Below are 21,911 nucleotides of genomic sequence, written 5' to 3'. Positions count from 1 at the left end.
GCGGCGGCGGCTCTCGCAGAGGCGGCCGGGGCAGCGAAAGGTTCTCTCTCCAGGGCTGGACTTACTAACTTTGAAACTGTCCACCGGTGTCACGTCCTGAACATGAGCCTCCTCCTCTCCTTCTACCTGCTCGGGTTGCTTGTCAGTAGCGGGCAAGGTAGGAGTGTGGTGCTTTATTGCATTTACTTTCCCTCCCCCTTCCACCCGGCCAAGAGAGGCAAAGAGGGAGGCGCAGGAAGAATTAAATGAAAGAACTAAAGTTACAGTTATTGTTGTTATTATTATTTTGGTTCTTTCTCCTAGCTGACTCTAAAATTGTATCTGTTGTGTGGAGACCCTTGAGAGAAGGGAAAATAGGGAATTGGAGAGGGCAATCAGTGAGTAGGATATCCAGGGAAACCACTTCTTCTTCTTCTTCTTCTTCTTCTTTTTTCTCTGGGATTTTGGCTTTCTCTTATTTTCATTATCAAAAATTGGATGAGTGTGTTGGTGTGTGTTAACAGTGAAATATCTGAGGTTGCGGAAAGAAAGGGCACGATGGTGTTTTACAGAAGCAGCAAAAACTATCAGCGTTAAACTCATTTGCAGAATATCTGTTGTGTGCAAGACATTCGATTCTTGGAGACTCTTTTTTTTTTTTCCACCCCTTTCCCCAAACCCTAATTCCTGACCATGAAGTGAATGATGATGGCTTATTTCTGTTGGAAACTAAGAGAGGGGCCATGGATATTGTGTGTAAGAAAGCAAATGGATAAAACTGGGGATGTGTTGCAGTCATTCATTTTGACCCCAACCCCTTATTAATACAGAAAGGTGGAATAATTTTGTAACATTACACTGTAATTACACCTGTAAGGGATTTCTGGGGTTGTGGGAGAACTGGTGGGAGCTTTTATCTCTTAAAAAAAAAAAAAAAAGAATAGCCTGGTAGAATAACCTGAGAGGGAATTTGTGGAAGCTGTCACTGTTTGTCTCTAGAGAGATAGATATGAATTTATCAGGCTGTTTAGAGAGTAAATATTCACATGAAATATATTTACAATAAATGGAAGCATTTTCAACTGTCCAGACAAGTTTGGACGTTTAATTAGGGACACAAAATGCTAAAACATGCATTGGTGAAAGTCTTTAAAGGAAAAATAAAATAGCGCTAATCTTAAGATATGTAATGATTGCAAAGAATGTTATGTTGTTAGTGTTGCATGAAATTGGTTTTTTAAAAGAATATAATAAATTACAAGACAAGTTAAAATATCCCCACGATATTCAGTTCTAAGCATTTTTAGCCTCTTCTGTATTGCTCGTTTGGTCCAGCAGGGGGTGGTAGAACTCCATTTTAAGCCCAGAAGATAGTTGTTTCTGCTCTTCCACGGAGTCCTTCCATCATTCTTCAGCAGGGCTTGACATTTTGGATGTGAAGCCTTCCTTTCTCTGCCCTTGTCCTCCCCACAGCTATAGTGTTAGTGGCTGATGAGACACGATTGGATGCAGATTTAATGTTCAGAAATTAGTATGCAAATGTTGGAGATTCCTATAGTTTGTAAAGTGTCTTGATAAGATTCTGCTCATTTTCCCTTCCTAACATAGAGTATGAAATATTTCAGTCTTAGCAAAATTGAAGATATGTCCATCTGAAGCAAATGCTAGTCAAATTCGTTAATTCAGTGGTTCTTAAGCAAAGATCAACATACACATATGTCCTACAGATATGCTGCTTTGATTTTCAGATAGCTGCTGATTGTGTTTAACTGTTCATTTATAGCATAGACAGGTATTTCTGAGCACTAGGAAACAATCCCTGAAAATTGCAGTTAAATACAACTGCAATTAAATAAGTGTAGATAGTGTGGGGCAGCATGGGGGCGTAATAGGAAGCAAGTTTATGCAGACTTATGATTACATTGTGAGTGGTTTGGAGAAGAAAAATCAGTTGTGGAGTCTGAATTTATCATTGCAGAGGCTAACTGTGTTGGAATTTGGAGACATAGGAAATCTAGAAATGTTAGATAGATAGGTTTAAATAGTACATAGAGACATAAAATTTGGATGTGTACATGTAACATAGATGTGAAATTGTGATTCAGCTAATTTATAAGTCAGGATACAAGGTGGTTATGAAGAGGCACTCTGAGACAAGCATCTCTGAAGGGGAGCCCATATTCACTGTAATGAAACAGGGTAGAAGGAGACCATCATTGTAAAGATCTCTCTATCTAGTACAATTTCACAATGCGTGGCACTCGTAGAGGCACAGATACATTTCAGAGAGACCTAGCTTTTGTGGAAAGGAATATATAGTACCTCTATGCCATGTGTTCTGATGAAGTCAGAGATGCTTGGATGTAGAGATCCTCATCCTGGAGTCCAATTCCTCTATGCTAGTGTTTTGTTCTCTAATTAAGGATGCAGCAGCAAGTATCAGACACACCACTGGGAGCTGTTTAAAAAAAATAGACCTAGTGTAACTCATAATTTTGTTTATTCTCTTGTAGAGAGGGCCATGGAAAAGCCACCAGTCATTGATCCCTGGTCTTGCCTTAGAAATACTAAAATCCCAGCTTGCTGATTTATGTGTCCAACAATATACTTGCAGGGAATTTTATGAAGCATGATTGGAACTATTGCTTTGGAAAGTGGTGTGCGGTTAGACTGAGGAAAGGCAACAATGATGTATTCCCTTTTTAGGAGTCAAAATGTTTTGAACTGAAGCAGTTGAATAGGAGAAAATGACATTAAGTGAGAAACTAACTTAAGTGAATGCCAATACCATAATTAGCTAACGAGGCCTAATAGTTTACTTATAACTGTCAACACAACCTTATTGTTATACAGTAGTAAGACTCTTTTTTTTTAATGTAGCAGAAATACTCCTTTAAAAACCTCTAATTTCCACTGCAAGATTAATGTCTAATGAAGTGAGGTTAGAATGTGATTGTGAAGTCTGAATTTAATTGTCAATGGAGAGAAAATTCTGTAATTCTGTAACTTTTGCAATTATTTTTCCTTTGTGTTCAAAACTTGGTCACAACCTTTGTAATCATAAATCTCAAGTGATAACTTCAGTTTCTGATTAATTGCATTTGCTCTTTGGATCTTTGTATATTCAAATTCCCAAACTGTAGTATGTATGGATTGCTTTTGTGAGAGTTTTTACATTTTTAAAACCACTTCCTTCTTCCTTTAAAAATTAAACAGGTATGATTAATAAACATTTTTCCTGGATGTTCACATGTATAAAATAGAAGCCCTGTTACACTAAAACCGAAGGTAAGAATAATGCTATTCATCTCTCTTGCAATCCAGTTCAAATATACCTACTGAGAACACTTACCTAAGCCAAAATCTTGAGGAAAGGAGGGGTGAATTGCCCAGTTGATTAGTTAAAGCAGACATCTGCTTACAGTTATTCTCTTTGGTGAGGTGCTAGTAAGTCATTGTACATTAACGCAATGTACCTTCTAAAAATGGAGCACAGGTGTGTGAGTGTCTACTAGTTTGAAGATTACAGGAGAGGTCTCCACAAACTCATCTTCTGTCTAGGCTGTTACATGGCTCCAGCCTCTCTTGTATGCTTTTTCTATCTGCTCTGCTCTAATTCTTTGCTATCAGCCTCTTTGTGCAAAGTTTCTATTAAATCAACTGGGTCTTCTTTTGCACTTGGGGAAGATAGGCTGATGTAAATTAATATCTTTATTGTCAAAGAGTAACCCAGAGGATTTCCCTCCCTACTTCATATCAAAAGAGTTAAGCAGAGCATTTTCTCACTTTTAATGTAGAATCGGAGCCCATAGAGCAAGAAGGGAAGTTGGCGGATCCCGAGAGTGTCAGATGAGTCTTTTCAATGACACAGGGAGCTGATTTTCTCCCCGAGGTACTGTCCTACTAGAGAAGCAATTAATGAAACAAAAGAACCTCATTCAGTACCAAAAGTTAGACTTCATATGATTTTGTAAATAAAATGGCCTTCTTTCAAAAGTAGGGCTAGTTTGTAAGGAAACTGAGAAATGAACTACAGAGATTGAGGCTAGTAACCAAGCTGAACAGTGTGATTTGTTTTTGCCTGTCCTTGTGTGGAAGCAGCGCAAACAGTAGCAGGATCGACATTCTGAAGACTCTGGAACTGGTCCTCCTGCATTCTCTGCCTTTTAACATTTGGGGAATCATTGTAACTTATCTCTTCTCAGGGCCATCTCTCACAGCAATGAATTTTTGAGAGAATGAAGAAAAGTGCTCAATAACTGATAGAGTGATTCTAAATTGCATTATTTTCCCCCAAAATGAAATTAATCCTGAGTGTTGATGTGTGCAAAATCAATTTAATAATTTGAATATACTTCTCAAGGGACTATCATTGTTTTTCAAATTTTATTGTCCTAAATTTTAAATTTATTGTTCCCTTTATACAATCCCAATTAAACTGAGGATAGGCCTATTTCAAAGATTATAAATTTGTTTTAATTTTCCAAATTACATGATATGAGAACACTTTCAGATGCAACCAGTGCTTATATGCTTTTATTAAATGTAATATTCCTGCATTTTATAGAGCCAAGCTATCTCTAATTGTTCAACAAATAAAAGTGCTTCTCTCTGGTGCTCTTTTAAATATTTTAATAACTTTTAACAATTTACAGTTATGATAAGAGTACTAATCCCAAATAGATATCAACATATTTCCTAGTTTTGTATGTTCACTTGTGCCACTTGCAATTCATCAGACATTTCAAGACATTTTACAAAGCTATGAAGTAATGAAACATCTTGATTTTAAATCAAGATGTTTGAATTTAAATCATTAGGAAAGATAATGGGGAATTTTGAGAATATTTATAAGCATGGCAATCAAAACATTATAGTTTGAAGAATTTCAGGTCCACTGATCAAATCTTTCTTGGCACCATTTGATTTATTAAAACTCACAGGGATGAAGAAAATTCATTGGATTTGGAATCAGAAGACCTAGGCTACTAAGAGTCTCTTAACCTTGAAGAAGCAACTTACACTCTTAGAACCACTATTTGCTTATTTGAAAATTTGATATCATAAAACCTGGCCAGTTGACTCTGATGCTCGGCCATGAGGAGCAATTGTGGCAATAAATATGTATAGGCAGGCACCTTGCCAAAGGTCGACCCTACTATGCTAGGCTTTGTTTACGTTTTTAAATAATGTGTGTACAGATAAATTTGTCTGTGGTTTATAAACATTTATTTAGTTTAAAAAAAATCATCATAAGCTGCTCTGTGATTAGAAAACAATATCAAAGGGACAGAGATTACTTATTGATAAGGGTGACTCATTCATCATTTATTCATTTATCTAACATTTACAGAATACCTGCTAGTGTCCCAGACACCTCATTAGACAGCATTACTAGGAATGGTTGCATGGGTTGTGTGAAGAACAACTCCAGGGGGCGTCACTCATTGTCCTAGTGATGGAACACATATTTATTTTTACAATTTGCCAGCAGATGGCGGTAAAAGGTTTTGAGGAATGATGCGCTTTTTTTTTTGTATCACGAATCCTCTCTATGGACCAACATCAGGCTGATGTTAAACACCCAGAGGCTTAGGATGGGGCACGCAATTAAGATAAATGACTTACTAAAGATCAAATGGAAAAATAAAAGGGTTAGTTACTAGAGCTCCAGTCTCCAAACTCTTCAGTTCTCCTAACACCAAACTTGTTCATAGATTTTATTTAAATGAATCTAATATATCTTCAGCTCAAAGTAAAATATATTTAAATTCTGTGCCATTTTGTCAGTGAATCAAATAACAAGCACTTTTTGAGGCCTTAAAATGAGTACATTATCAGCACCTTATAACAGTACAGATCACTTGTGCAAAGTGCTGTCATCTTGTAACTCAACGATTATCAATGAGTCACGGGACTATTAGCTTGGTTTTAGTCCAAGCTAACGGATGAAGAAATTGAGGTACAGAAGAATTATCCAATTTGCTTATATCACTTATTTTTGTAGTTATCTGGAACTAGGAGTAGATTTTCCAGGTTCTGGTTGCATACCTATTTTTGATGTATTGTTGATTCATTTGTTTAAAAGTTTGCATGTTTGTGGAAAATTCAATGTCGATAATTGCAGAAACAAATAATACAAATTAAAAAACCAAATAAGCATGAGAGAAATATATAACTTGTTCAACAAAATATTATAAAATGACAAAATATATCATACAATTAATTAAACACTAAGTAGTCTGAGTCCTTAGCAGTTTAGTGCCTAGAATGAGCTAAAATTGATTGTGTTTACTGACAGACTCTCTTGTCATAATCTTCTATTATCTTGTTATTATTAGGATTATTGTTTCTTTATATATGAGGGCCATGAGACATAGGGAGCTTAAATAACTGAGGTTGTACTGCTTGGAAATGAGGGTTTGTACTTGGGACAGTTCAAAACCTAGCCTCTTACCAGGACATTACCTTGCCACTCAGTGAAACGGAAAGGGCTTCAATATAGTGAGAGTAAGTGGAGAAAAGTATTAATACAAGGAGAAAAATAATGAGTGAACAAATTGTAAGAAGGGAGGTGCGTGTTGGGAGAATAGAAATAATCCAGTTTAATGAATCCAAGGATTCATGAAGCAGTTTGGAAAGGTGAGCCTCTGCGCTCAATTATGGAAATAGTGGTGGAAATAGAAGATAGAGTGACCTGGAGACCAAGCTGTGCTGTAGATCTTTGGGGGCCATTGTTTGGGCAGGAGAGTAACATGATTAAATTTTGGTTTGTTTTTATGTCTGCTGGCCATGTGCAGGATGAAGAAAAGAAAAAGGAGTAAGTGGACATGGCACATGTGTCTATGGAAGACTTGATAGGATCTTAGTAACAAATACAAATTGAGTAGCTGTTAGGAAGGTGCCACATGAAGTTCTAAGTCTGTTTAGCAGCAAAAAAAAGTTATATCTTAATAGAAATAGGAAAAATCAATGAAAAAGTACACCCATTTTAAGTAATTTTTCACTTGTTGTTTTCAAAATTATATGTCAAGTTGCTGTCTTCATGGCACATCTAGATAAAAATGTCAATACATTTGAAAATGGAAACTGTTGATCTTTTTATTGGCCAATTCTTCAGAATAATTTCTTCAGTTTTATTTGTCATCTGTCTTTATCTTGTTCTTCCATCCCCATTTATGCTTCAAATATTGTGTAGTATACTTCTGGAATTTTGGTAAAATCTCAGATGTATGTAGGTAAAATTTGTTTTCATTACATGTTCTTCATTTAAATCATTTTCTCTGCTTTATTTACAATTTCTTTTTCTTTTTAGCAATGGCAGACCAAAACAAAATAAAAACCAGGAGAACTCCCCCCTCCACCAAAAAACCCTGAAAACTTACATGAAAAAATATTTTTGGTATTGAATATATAAAATTTCAACATTTTTCTATCAGTGTCCAAGGAAGGAAAAAGGAACTAATATTTTTGAGCACCTCCTCTATGCCAGAGAGCTGTGTTGAGCATTTTTACTCATTATCTCATTGAATCCTGATTAGATCATATTTTATAGATGACATTCCTGAGATTAAGAGTGACTGATTTGCCCAGAGATTTTAAGTTCTTCTTTAGGCTGGCACCCACGTTTATAGCAAGGAGCATTAAATACATTTCCGATAGGACTCGGTCTTTTTTGCTGCAGTGTTTGTTTCTTTGATGCATCTTACCTTGTTACACGCTTGATAAACAGGGGGGCGCTGTGTTATAATGCAGAAATTGTGTTGATCCATGAGTTGGGAGTGGTGGCTCACATCTGTAATCCCAGCACGTTGGGAGGCCAAGGCCAGCACGTTGCTTGAGATCAGAAGTTTGAAACCAGCCTGGGCAACATGGCAAATCCCCGTCTTTACCCAAAATACAAAAATTAACTGGGCGTGGTGGTGCATGCCTCAGTAGTCCCAGCTACTTGGACGGCTAAGGTTGGAGAATCACTTGAGTCTGGGAGGCAGAGATTGCAGCAAGCAGAGATTGCACCACTGCACTCCAGCCTGGGTGACAGAGTGAGACCCCATCTCAAACAAAACAAAACAAAACAAAACAAAAAACAAAACATTGTGTTGATCCATACATGATTTTCTCCGCTCATTAATTTTTTAAGTAAGAGCCAGGCTTTCTTACAATTAAGGAGAAAGCCTTAGCAAGCTGTGAAGACTTTAAGAAAATATGAAAAAAATTAACTCAAGGCCCTTCCTTTAGTTCAAGTATTCATTGACTTAGTAGCTTTAAGAGCATCTTGATTTCCGCTGTAATAGGCATGTGGTGAAGTGAAAGTGCGGCTGAAGAAGCTGGGAAGTCATTTTGCCTGGTGAAAAAATGATGTTTGCTTTTGTTTACTTTGTTGTTCTTATTTTTTAAAGGCTACACTGTGAATCACAGTTTGCATTTTAAAGTGAATGCCCTTCAGGTCTTGCATCCTGATAGAGGATGCCAAAGCTAGGTGCAAATACCAGCAGAGATTTAGCTATGCTAGTATTATAATTAAGACTTTTATGGTTTTTGTTAGTGCTTGGTTACAGCTTTCTGCAGGTTTTGAATGTTTTGCCTCCTAATCCTGCCTTTTCCCATAAAGCATGATATTTTTTACTGCACAAGTTTTCAGACCCCAGAGATTTTCAGGGATGCAAATATGGTGCTATATCAGAAATGCATGTCTCTATTTGCAAAATCAGCCAATGTATTATGGCTAAAACCTATATTATAATATGAATAGATCCCAGTGTAAGAAAATAAGCACACTTGTAGTTTGGTCTCAGTATTAATGAGAGGATTTGGGGACATTTTTTCTATTATTTTAACTTGTTCATTCCCAACGAGTTTTTATGGTACCTCTGTTACCAGAAAGGGGTCCGAATCCAGAACCCAAGAGAGGATTCTTGGATCTTGTGCAAGAAGGAATTCAGGGCAAGTCCACAGACTAAAGTGAAAGCAAGTTTATTAGGAAAGTAAAGGAATAAAAGAATGGCTACTTCATAGGCAGAGAACCCTGAGGTCTGCTGGTTGCCCATTTATTGTTACTTCATTATATGCTAAACAAATGGTGGATTATTCATGAATTTTCTGGGAAAGTGGTGGGCAATTCCTGAAACTGAATGTTCCTCTCCTTTTTAGATAATATAAGGTAACTTCCCCATGTTGCCATGACATCTGTAAACCGTTATGGTGCTGGTGGGAGTGTCTTTTAGCATGCTAATGTTTTATAACTGGCATACTATGAGCTGTGAGAATGACCAGAGGTCACTCTTGTGGCCATCTTGGTTTTGGTAGGCTTTGGCCGGGTTCTCTACTGCAGCCTGTTTTATCAGCAAGGTCTTTATGACCTGTATGTTGTGCCAACCTCCTATCACATCCTGTGATTTAGAATGCTTAACCATCTGGGAATTCAGTGTGGTAGTTCTCGGCCTTATTTTACCCAGCCGCTATCCAAGATGGAGTTGCTGTGATTCACATGCCTCTGACACTTCTAATACTAGGCTTTCTGATTATTTTTATATCCATTGTCTCACTTAATTTTTCTCTGATTATTATTCTCTACTAATCACTGCCTGAAGAGAGCAGTTGAGTTTCTATGTTCTAGCTATCATGCATGAGAGAAATGCTAAGAATAGATTATGTGAAGATTAATATATGTAGTGAGGTATGTCCCAGATGCTTTGAACAGTGACATTTACATGCTTTTGATTAAAAAAGTTATTTACTTAGATAAATCACTTAGAGCATTCTGATACCAGCTGAAATTAAGCACATTTTTAATCTTGTTCACTCTTTATCATACTATGTAGGATAGAAAACCTGGCTTCATGCTACTTATTCCATAGATTATACACTAATCTTTACACCAGGTAAAACTATTGAATCATCAAAGGGTAAGAATTATACTATGGTAATATTTTTAAATGTATATACTACACATTGTGGGACATGTTAATTGACAAAACACTTATAGTCAATTTTAATTTACCTAATAAAGTCCCACAGTTATCCTGAAAAGTAGATAGTATTTCTGATTTAGAATAGGATAATAAACTTCAAAAAGGCGAAATTACTTGCCCAAAGAGAATGCTTTAAAAAATGGTAGGGCCAGACCTGATATAAACATTTGACTCTAGATACATCATATTTTCCTGTTATAATGTTTCTGGTTTTACTTAAAGGTTTGTTTTACTCGTATCCATGAAGCCGTTACCAACAATTCCTTCTTGGTATGAAGCATATTTAATATCATTATGTTCTTCATAGTTTACTTTTGGACTGCGTTTCTAAGATGCCATTAGTTTTAATTGGAGATCTACCTTTCATTTGAAATATTTGGGTGTGTGACTTAAAACTGTCAATACTTTTGCCTTGTATTCATTGGCACAATCCTATTCTCTCAGCCTCATTGCTCGTTACTGTGCACAGTAGTTCTTTCAACAGATGTTCATTAACTGCTTGTACCAGTCATTGTTAAAGGCTTCGAGGAGCCAATCAAAGATGAGGTAATATACCTGAATTCTGCACTTCAAACTTACGGTACTTTACTGTGACCTTCCATGTGAACCGGATGGGAGCAGGAATGCCTTTCCCTGCTGCTTCCCATTAAATGCAATGTACTTGAATAGAGAGAATGGGGAGTTTGCTGTAAATTCCCATGTGTATTGCTAGAACATGGTAGAAGCCCAGCAAATGTATGCTGAATTCACATTTAAATATTACCCGGCAGGAGCCAAATTGACTGATTTTAAAAAGCATATTTACTTTTGCCTTTGCATAATGATTTGTTTTGTTGAAAATATATGATGTTGGCCTGTGTGTTTATTTCACACGTTTTGTTTATGTCACTGTCATGCATAGAGCAGATCTTCCGTAAATATATCAACATCTATAAAAGAATAAAGTCACAGTTATTATGTAATTCAGGGGGAAAAACAAGGATGAATCACCTTATCCCTGGTCTTATGTCCTCATTGAAAATTAATTAGGCTTGGAATAGAGAAAACTGAAATCTTTCTGTAAGATTTGTTCTTTTAAAGTCTTATCTGAGGCATAGGAGATGGTTATATAGTTGGGGTCTCAAAACTTTTCAATGTATATATTGAAATATATAAATAAATGAGGGGGATATAACATGTTGATAAAGGTATAATTAACTAGATTAGATATGGTCAATGGTAAGTGTCTGCTGTGTCGATAGAGCAAGTGTTTAAAGTCCTCAAAATCAAGATAATCCCCCATGGTTAATTAAAATTTGATTATTCATTCTATTCTTATTGGAAACCAATTCTGAACTGTATGTATAGTAAGAGAAGTCAGAAAATACTTGTTTTATCTTGATTTTTAAGAGATACTTGCATGTTTTCTCTTTTTTAAAAAAATGAAATTTCATTAATCTCAAAAATCCTTTGCCCTCCGATAGCTCTGTGTGTGTGTGTGCGTGTGTGTGCACGCGTGTTTTAATGATTTTTATGGTGTTCTCTAGGTTCAACTTCAGTGATAAAAGTATTTAAGTTTATTGGGCAGAATATATTTTCAGATACCCCAGAAAATCTTTATCACCTATTTATCTATTAATGTTACCATTATTATATATGCTGTTTTTCACTTGAAACACAGTTTGCAATTAAAGAATTTACCAGTGCTTCTGATTTATCTATTTTTACTTTCATCTCCCTCCTCAAATTTTACATATAAGCACTTTAATTGATAATCTAGTTATTTTATTTCAAAGCCCCCTCATAAGCGCTATGCTAATGCATTTTACCTCTGTGTGTGTTGCAGGTGGTCTGCAATTTAAGAACAAAACTTAACCTAGGTTGTTCAATGGTATTATGAGGTCCTCTGTGCTTAAAAAAAACAAAAAACAAAAAAACTTCACTGCCACATCCAAAGTGGATATGAAATGTTCGACTATACTGTGCTCATGTTATTAAAATAACACTTCTTAGTACACAATTCTGAGCTATTATGCAATACCCTAAGTTGTTAATGTATTTTTGCTTTCAAGTCCCTGTATCATTTTTATTTTAATGAAACATTTTATGAAAAATAGCCCTCTTCCTACACTGTGCATTAATACAGCAATTGTTTGACGAACAGTGACTTCTTTAATCAGGAAATACCTCTTTCTTACTAGGAAAATCGAAGGATTAAACTATTGACTATGGGAGGAAAGAGTACTTTGTTATTAGTCAAGTTTCCCTTGACCTTTCCTGCTCAGCTGTCTCTCACTGCCGTGCCTTTTACCTCATTTTAAAGTCTCTGAGTCTCAGGTGATGGACATGGATGTGGATGTGTGATGGGAGAAGATAAATCTTTGTAAGTGTAAAGTGTCATTACTAATTAGAACTCTGAAACACATTCTAACGTCCCAGTAGAAACGCATGCAGGGAGCTGAGGTTGAATGATAAAGGGAAGTGAATACTCGAAGACTAATCACTGTTTTGTTTCCAGGAGGATAATTCATCAGCTGAAGGGGAATGGGAATGTGGGTGGTTGTGTTAGAAGGGTGAAGAGCTTGGATAAAATCTCATATAGTTTCATGCATACAGGGGAGAAAAAGATACCCAGAGTGTGTAGAATGATTATAGGCAACCTTGTTTCCTTAATGATCAGCGTATAGTTTTAAGTATTTGGTGAATTAATTGAATGAAAGAAGGAAACCTGCCATTTACTCTGCAGGGTTTTGTCTTGTTTTGTTTTTCATAGGGACTACATCAGTTTAAAATTCAAAACATATAGGAAATCTGAACTATTATTTTAGAGATGAGGGAACTGATTTTCATAAAAAATATGTAGCATCTAATAAGGGAAGGATCTGAAATTCAAATTCAGGAATATTTGATTCTAAAATGATGTTCATTACACTGACTGAAACATAGTCCCTTGAAGAAATGAGGAATTGCAGAAGGAAAAAGACAAGCACTAGGAGTAGCTCTAGCTTCAGGTTTTTATCATTGTTTTCTGGCCAATTCTTCCCCCACCTCCCACCCAGCTCTATAATACATATATTTACAGTATATGGCATTATTTTTGACATATGTATGTATTGTGAAATTATTATATCAAGCTAAGTATCTATCACCTTACATAGTTATCGCTTTTTGTTGTTGTTAGAACATCTAAGATCTAATCTCTTAGCAATTTTCAGGTATACAGTACATTTTTAACTATAGTCGCCATGCCATGCAATACATCTTCAGAACTTATTCAGCAAAATGAAAAGACTAACTATGGAATAGGAGAACATATTTGTAAACTATACCTCTGATAAGGGGTTAATATCCAAAATATATAAGTAGTTCAAGTAACTCAATATCAAGAAAAAAATAACCCAATTTAATCAAAGTGGGCCAAACACCTGAATAGGTATCTTCTAAAAGCGGACATATATATGGTCAACAGATGTATGAAAAAATGCTCAACATCAGTCTTCAAGGAAATGCAAATTAAAAACCATAGTGGGATAGCACCTCACACCTGATAGATTGTCTGTCATAAAAAAGACAAAATCTAATGTTGGTGAGGAGAACAGAGAAGCCTGATGCATTGTTTTGGGAATAGAGATTAGTATAGACATTATGGCAAATAGTATGGAGGTTCCTCAAAAATGAAAAAATGGAGTTGCCATATCATCGAGTCATTACTTTTGCATGGCCAAATCCAGGTTAGTGACTGCCAATTGGTAAATGAGTAACTCTTTTGGAGACTTAAAAGGTTAATAAGCATGGAGAACTAGCAGGATTTAGAGATAATAGGGTGGGGTTTAGAGTGGTTGTAAGGTGGGGAAACTTGATTGTTTAGTGTAATTCATTAAGAACTATATAACATTAATATTTAAATATGAGCTGTATCTTTAAACGGCTTTCCTTATTGTGAATCACTATAATGATTAATAATTTAGTAAGCCATCAGTTTGTGGGTGACTTACTGAATATTATCGTAGTGAAATTACATCAGTGTAGGATGCTTTTAGGGGCAAAGAAGAGAAGAATAAATTCAAAATGGCTTAAAAATAAAAATCTGTTATAGTGCAGGAGAGGCCATATAGAGGTAGTTTTTTTTTTTTTTTTTTTTTTTGAGACGGAGTCTCGCTCTGTCGCCCAGGCTGGAGTGCAGTGGCCAGATCTCAGCTCACTGCAAGCTCCGCCTCCCGGGTTCCCGCCATTCTCCTGCCTCAGCCTCCCGAGTAGCTGGAACTACAGGCGCCCGCCACCTCGCCCAGCTAGTTTTTTGTATTTTTTAGTAGAGACGGGGTTTCACCGTGTTCGCCAGGATGGTCTCGATCTCCTGACCTCGTGATCCACCCGTCTCGGCCTCCCAAAGTGCTGGGATTACAGGCTTGAGCCACCGCGCCCGGCCAGAGGTAGATTTTAATTTCATGTTTCTACTCATGGTTTTGGCTGTTTTTACTTGGCTTTGTGAAAGAAACTTGTCTTCAGCAACTCAAAGCGTCACATACTTACGTGCTTACCTGAAGTTGGGAAAGAAAGAAATATAGGCGTGGTTTATTTTGTTGTGTTGCCCTTTATTGCATTTCACAGATACTGCATTTTTTTTACGAATTGAATGTCTGTGGCCACCCCGTGTCACACAAATCTATCGGACTCATTTTTCTAATACCATGTGCTGTCCTTGGGTCTCTGTGTCACATTTAGGTAACTGGCAATATTTCAAACGTTTTATTATTATGTCTTTATGGTGATCTGTTATCATTGATCTTTGATGTTGCAATTGTAATTGTTTTAGGGTACCACAAAGCATACCCACATAATGACAAACTTAATCAACTTAATTAATAAGTGTTGTGTATACTCTGACTGCTCCACTGACTGGCTGTTTCTTGGTATTTCTCCCTCTCTTCAGACCTTCCATTCCCTCAGACACAACAATATTGAAATTAGGCCAATTAATTAACCCTACAATGGCCCCTAAATGTTCAAGTCAAAAGACGGGTCACAGGTCTCTCCCTTAAAATCAAAAGTTGGAAATAATGAAGTTTAGTAAGGAAGGCATGTTGAAAGCCAAAAGAGGCCAAAAGCTGGACCTCCTGTGCCAGTTCACCAAATTATGAATGCAAAAAACAATTATTGAAGGAAATTAAAAATGCCACTCCAGTGAATACACGAGTAAGAAAGCAAAGCAGCCTTATTGCTGATGTGGAGAAAGTTTTACTGGTTTGGATAGAAGAGCAAACCAGCCACAATATTCTCTTAAAGCAAAGCCTAATCCAGAGAAAGGTCCTAATACTCCAGTTCTGTGGAGGCTGAATTGGAGTGGTGAGAGATATGAGGAAGCCACAGAAGAAAAGTTGGAAGCGAGCATAAATTGGTTCATGAGGGCCGGGTGTGGTGGCTCACACCTGTAATCTCAACACTTTTGGAGGCTGAGGTGGGCGGATCATTTGAGGTCAGGAGTTCGAGACCAGCCTGACCAACAAGGTGAAACCCCATCTCTACTAAAAATGCAAAATTAGAGGGGCATGGTGGCGCATGCCTCTAATCCCAGCTACTTGGGAGGCTGAGGCAGAAGAATTGCCTGAAATCCAGAGGCAGAGGTTGCAGTGAGCTGAGATCACACCATTGCACTCCAGCCTGGGCAGCAAGAGTGAAACTGTGTCTCAAAAAAATAAAAATAAAAAAAGTTCATGAGGTTTAAGGGAAGAAGCCATCTCCATAACATAAAAGTGCAAGGTGAAGCAGTAGATGCTAATGGAGAAGCTACAGCAAGTTATTCAGAAATTTTAGCTAAAATAGTTGATAAAGGCAGGACCACACTAAACAACAGAATTTTAATATGGAAGAAATGGCCTTCTGTTGTCAGATGATACCATCTAGGAGTTTCATAACTAGAGAAGAGAAGTCAGTGCCTGGCTTCAAAGTTTCAGAGGACAAGCTGACTTTCTTCTTTGGGAATAATGCAACTGGTGACGACTAAGCTGAAGCCAGTGCCTATTTGCTGTTCTTATAGTCCCAGGGTCCTTAACAATTATGTTAAATCATAATCCCAGCACTTTGGGAGGCTGAGGCAGGCAAATCATGAGCTCAAGAGATTGAGACCATCCTGGCCAACATGGTGAAACTCCATCTCTACTAAAAATACAAAAATTAGCCGGGCATGGTGGCACACACCTGTAATTCCAGCTACTCGGGAGGCTCAGACAGGAGAATAAGTTGAACCCACGGAGGTGGAGGTTGCAGTAGGCTGAGATCGCACCACTGCACTCCAGCCTGGCAATGGAGTGAGACTCTGTCTCCAAAAAAAAAAAAAAAAAAAGAGTTATGCTAAATCTACTCTGTACTCTACAAATGAAACAAAAAGCCTGGATGACAGCACATCTGTTTACAACATGATTTACTGAATATTGTAAGCTCACCGTAGGGACCTACTTCTTAGAAAAGAAAAAAGTTCCCTTAAAAATATTACTGCTCATTGACAATGCCTCTGCTCAACCAAGAGCTCTCATGGAGATGTAGAAAAAGATTAACATTGTTTTTATGCCTGCTAACACAACATTCATTCTGTAACTCAGGGATCAAGGGGTAATTTTAACTCTCGCTCTTATTCTTTAAGAAGTACATTTCATAATGCTATAGCTGCCATAGGAAATGATTCCTCTAATGGATCTAGGCAAAGTCATTTGAAAACCTTCTGGAAAGGATTCACCATTCTAGATGCCATTAAGAACATCTGTGATTCATGGGAAGAGGTCGTATGTCAACATTAATAAGAATTTGGAAGAAGTTTTTTCCTTGTATTTCTCCATCCTCATGGATGGCTGAGGGTTTCAAGAATTCAGCGGAAGTAGTAACTGCAGATCTAATGGAAAGAGGAAGAGAACTAGTTAGAAGTGGAGCTTGAAGATGGGACTGAAATTCTGCCATCTCATGACAAAACTTGAATGGATAAGTTATTAGCTTCTAATGGGTAAGCAAGGAAAGTGATTTCTTGAGATGGAATCTAATTCTGGTGAAGATGTTGTGAACCTTATTGAAATGTAAACAAATTATTTAGAATATTACATGCACTTAGTTAATAAAACAGTTGGAGAGTTTGAGAAGATTGACTTCAATTTTGAAAAGCATTCTACTGTAGGTCAAATATGATCAAACAATATTGCATGCTGCAGAGAAATATGTTAGGAAAGGAAGAGCCGATTGAAAGCACCAGACATCATTGTTGTGTTATATTGAGATACTGCCACAGCCACTTCAACCTTGAGCAAACCTCTACCTTGATCAGGAAGCAGCCATTTGCATGGAGGCAAGACCCTCTACCAGCTAAAGGATTAGGACTCAAGACTTAGATGATCCTTAACTCTTTTTTAGCAATAAAACATTTTTAAATTAGTGTATGGACATTTTTCAGCATCATTCTGTTGCACACTTAATAGACTATAAGTATAGTATAAACATAACTTTTACGTGCCCTGGAAAACAAAAAAAAAATTGTGTTATTTAATTTATTGTGTTACTTGCTTTATTACGGTGTTCTGGAACCAAACTGGCAGTACCTCCAAGGTATGCCTGTATTTATGTTTTTTTTTTTTTGTCTTTTTGTTTGTTTGTTTGTTTTGAGACAAAGTCTTACTCTTGTCCCCCAGGCTGGAGTGCAGTGGTGTGATCTCGGCTCACTGCAACCTCTACCTCTCGGTTTCAAGCGATTCTCCTGCCTTAGCCTCCCAAGTAGCTGGGATTACAGGCACCTGCCACCACATCTGGCTAATTTTAGTTTTTTTTTTTTGTATTTTTAGTAGAGACAGGGTTTCACCATGTTGGCCAGGCTGGTCTCAAACTCCTGACCTCACGTGATCTGCCCACCTCGGCCTCCCAAACTGCTGGCATTACAGGCATGAGCCACTGCGCCCAGCCGCCTGTATTTCTTTAATTGATTTTCTTTGGAGGAAAAATCCCCTTACCCTGTGTTGTCTAGCCAACTTCCCTCAGTCCTCATTGGCTATAATTGTTTCATATGATCACTCCTAAATGAATTGCTGGTGAGGAAAATGATGTTAACACGATTTCCTTTCCCGAATCGACTCCCTTTTGATGATGGAGAGGTCTGCCTCCCTTGAAGTACGTGACTGGCCAATCAAATTAGGTGTCCCATCTTTCAGGGAAGAATGAAAGAGCGAGAATATTGTAGTCAAATGTGTCTGCCACAGGAATGTTGAAAAGACCGTTTTTGACAAAGAATGCAAACAATATCAAAGCCAACATTTATAAAGCCCTTACAGTGTACCATATTTATGTTCTTTGTATGTGTGATCTCATATGATTCTCCAAACTTTTGAGATTAATTCTCTTTTATAGATGAGGTAAAGAAGACATTTTAAAGAGTTTAGATGACTTGCCTAACTGACAAAACTGTTCAATGGCAAAATTGGGATTTGAACTCAGTCTGATTGGCAAGAAGAGTTGTCTCCTACCAGTCAAGTTGCCATAAAAGAAAACCATTAGCATTGTGCATAGTTTTACTCTTGTTAAGCTTAAGAATACGATAAGGGTATTAACTTGCTTTGTGAACAGGCTATGTTCTGGGCACTTTCCAAAAAAAAAAAAAAGCTGTTATGCTTGATCTTATTTAATACCGATATCTGCATACAGATTATTATTTAAAAAATTTTTACAAATAAGGAAATTATGGGACAGAGCAATAAGTAATTTGCTGCAGGTCACATAGCTAAGAAGTGGCCAGGGTGGGGTTTGGATTCAGGCTTTCTTTGACTTTGAAGACCTGGGTGCCTCCCACTACCCAGTGCTTGGGGACTAGAGTCAATGTATGGCAGGAGAAGGGTAATAGATTTGGAATAAACCAAATTGCATACCCTTGACTAGTCCTCCAAAAGCTTATGATATCAAAGAAGCCAACATTTTTCAAGGCAAATATTTTTATTGTTTTTATATTCTTTTCAAGAGTAGGTAGGAGAATAACATTTTCAAGTGTAAGGAGGCTTAGGAAAATATTCATTTTGTTTCTAGACGAGGAAGAGTTGGTTAAAAAATAGAAATGGGGCCGGGTGCAGTGGCTCATGCCTATAATCCCAACACTTTGGGCGGTCAAGGCGAGCATATCACGAGGTTAGGAGATCGAGACCATCCTGGCCAACATGCTTAAAACCCATCTCTACTAAAAATACAAAAAATTAGCTGGGCATGGTGGCACGTGCCTGTTGTCCCAGCTACTCGGGAGGCTGAGGCAGGAGAATTTGTTGAACCCGGGAGGTGGAGGTTTCAGTGAGCAGGTATCGTGCCACTGCACTCCAGCCTGGCAAGAGTGAGACTCCATCTCAAAACAAATAAATAGAAATAGAAATGGGAACCAGTGTCCTCTGTAGAGGGAGAAGTTGTAACTAAGAGTGTTGATTTGAAATGGACCGATGAGACAAGTTAAATATTGAAGCATGGGCGACTGTGCAAACTCACTAGTCCGGGTGCATGAGTCAACCAAGCGGTGAGCTATACTATTCTTCACTATGGATTTCTTCCGAAAGCTGCACAGTGAATTAAAAGTTAGGGTAATACAAAATCATGGTTTGAAACACTTGGTGTATGAAACTATGCACGTGCTCTGTAATTTCTCCTTTTTAGAATAGCTATGCTTATTCTTTGCCAGACATTTGTACTAACACTGTTTTCTTGAAATAGCCAAATCTATAAAATGTTATGTAAAATATATTTTTAAAATTTATGTAAAAAATATATTTGTTTGTATAGGTCTGTGTATATATGTGTGTATATTTATTTGTGTGTGTGTGTGTATACTTATATTAAATATATATGCATACAGGAACTTGAGGAAACCATTCTATGCTGTATCAAAATCTTCCAGTGCTGTATCAAAATGTTTGCTATATTAGTTTCATTAGTACTGAAATTCATGAATATTTTATGTTATCAGTTCTTTGCTGATTTTTGCTTCTAAGAAGAAAATGTACTCCATTCTAAAATATTGGACTCATTATTCACACTTCATATAACTGAAGACTAATTAGCTAGTGTTTAATTTCTCAAGACTACAAAACAGTATCTGCTGTCTCCTTGTTACACAAAACGAAGAACTAAACACCTCTCCCCACTATTTTTTCAAAGAAACTCCCAACACGCAAGTATCCATAATTGATGATGTTTTCCATCAAAACATAGTCAGTGAATATAGGTAAAATCGGCATTTGGAGTATGAATGTTTTGGTTCCAGCTCAGGGACTGTGATTGAACTGCATGTGCAGTCTTGAATTCTTCATTGCAGTTTCTCCAGTTTGTAATTAAAGAGATGAGGCTGCTAAGTTTCTGATGGTGTTATACTCTCTTTTTCATTGGACTGTGCAACTGAATTATAACACTTCTCGTTACAGTGCTGCTGAACAAATTTAACATATGTGTAATATCACAATAAGTATTGGATCATAAAATTGTAGATGCATATTCTCTTGTATTTCAGGGATCTGTCGTTGTGTCCCTTTTGAGAATTACTAAATAGATAATCTGCTTCTGTTTCTGTTGCCAGAGAACAGGTTTCATTTGTGTAAAGAGCTTTTGTGAGGTACGTTGGTTCTGTTTTTCATATAAAGCATTTCCATATTTTCAGGTACTCAGGTCAACTAAGTACACTGATTTGCTGCATAATAAGAATGTTCAGATTAGAGAGTTTCTAGTCACTTTATTGCTGACAGGTTTATGGGTTTATAGAAATAAAAATATTCAGAGAGGAGCTTTCCTTTTTCTATAACTATCATTGAATGGTTCTATTTTGAAACAGTTCTTTGATTTACTTTTGCTTCTTATAGATTGGTGACATCAGTCAAAATTGTTTCTGAGGTTTTCAGAATTCACATCACATGGCTGGTCATTGAAGCATTCTGGCTGAATGGTTGGATGCTAAATGGATTTGTGCCAGCGCATGGCAGTTCCAGGCACCGAGGCCAATGGCTGCTTAGTGCTGGGGTAAAACACTTTCCCATGCACAAGTTGCTGGTGGTTTCCTGTGAATAAATTTGGGCCCTGTGACCTAAATAATTTCTTCAGCAAATAATTCAGTGTCTGTGTTTTGTTCCCAATTCTGTTCCATGCTCAGTGAAGCCTCATTCTGTATACTTAAATATCTAAATATTTTTTCCTTCAGCTTCAAAGCAAACTTTTCGATAATTATACCCACAAAAAATTTATTTTTATTTGTAGACATGCAAACTTCAAAATTTATTTTTATCTGTAGATATGCAAACTTCAAAACATTCTTCCATGCCATAGGTTTTATAATGATTAAACAGCATGGAGTTTGAGATCTGGTAGATTTGCATATAAATCTTGCTTATCCATTTGCTGCATGTGAGGTCTTCTGCAAGTGATTCAATGTTTTTCTTAAGAAAAGAATATTAAGAGTGTTCCTTAATATTTTCATCCATAGAATGAGGATAATATTAGTATTATTCACAAAGTATCCAATTAATATTAGCTCTTTTCCTTAATATTACAATAGAGCCAATTAATTTTTTATTATTTATTTTCCAAGCCTCCATTAAAAATATTCAAAGAAAATTTGGATATATGAAAAATGATGTTCCGGTAAAATGTCAGAATGTTTATCTTGAGGTAGTTATTAGCTTTGGAAAGTTACATTACCACTCTGCCACTGAATACATTCTATTCAGTTTTCCCACACTTTGCTAAGTGCCTAGAGCAGCTGGTAAGGTTGGCCTTTCTGGGCTTTATGTTGTCTAGATCCTTTCTGCTTCTCTGTGTTAGCTGGGTGCCATCGTGATGCAGGGCTTCATAGCTGAGTCAGAATGTGGAATTGAGGGTACTCAGTTTGTTAACTGACCAACTGCTTAAATCCTGAATCCAGTACAAAGTTCAGTTTCTTTTCTTTTTTCTCTTTCTTCTTTTTCTTTTTCTTTCTTTCTTTCTTTCTTTTTTTTTTTT

At 36.9% G+C, this 21,911-nt stretch overlaps 1 protein-coding gene across 3 annotated transcripts in view; it reads left to right on the top strand.

Annotated features, from left to right (window-relative positions):
- The first annotated feature begins 6 nt into the window (after nt 1-6).
- Nucleotides 7-21,911, top strand: part of NCAM2 (neural cell adhesion molecule 2) — a 552,904-nt gene continuing 530,999 nt past the window's right edge. For all 3 annotated transcript variants that reach the window (XM_011926523.1, XM_011926524.1, XM_011926525.1), the window contains exon 1: nt 7-157. In XM_011926523.1, the coding sequence (XP_011781913.1) occupies nt 103-157 (55 nt within the window). In that variant the 5' untranslated portion in view covers nt 7-102. The remainder of the gene's footprint in view (nt 158-21,911) is intronic.

This window comes from Colobus angolensis, unplaced genomic scaffold (genome assembly GCF_000951035.1).
Source record: "Colobus angolensis palliatus isolate OR3802 unplaced genomic scaffold, Cang.pa_1.0 Scaffold69, whole genome shotgun sequence".
In the NCBI taxonomy this organism is placed as follows: Eukaryota; Metazoa; Chordata; class Mammalia; order Primates; family Cercopithecidae; genus Colobus; species Colobus angolensis.
The sequence above is the reverse complement of the archived record's forward strand: the minus strand, read 5'-3'. Positions and strand labels throughout refer to the sequence as shown.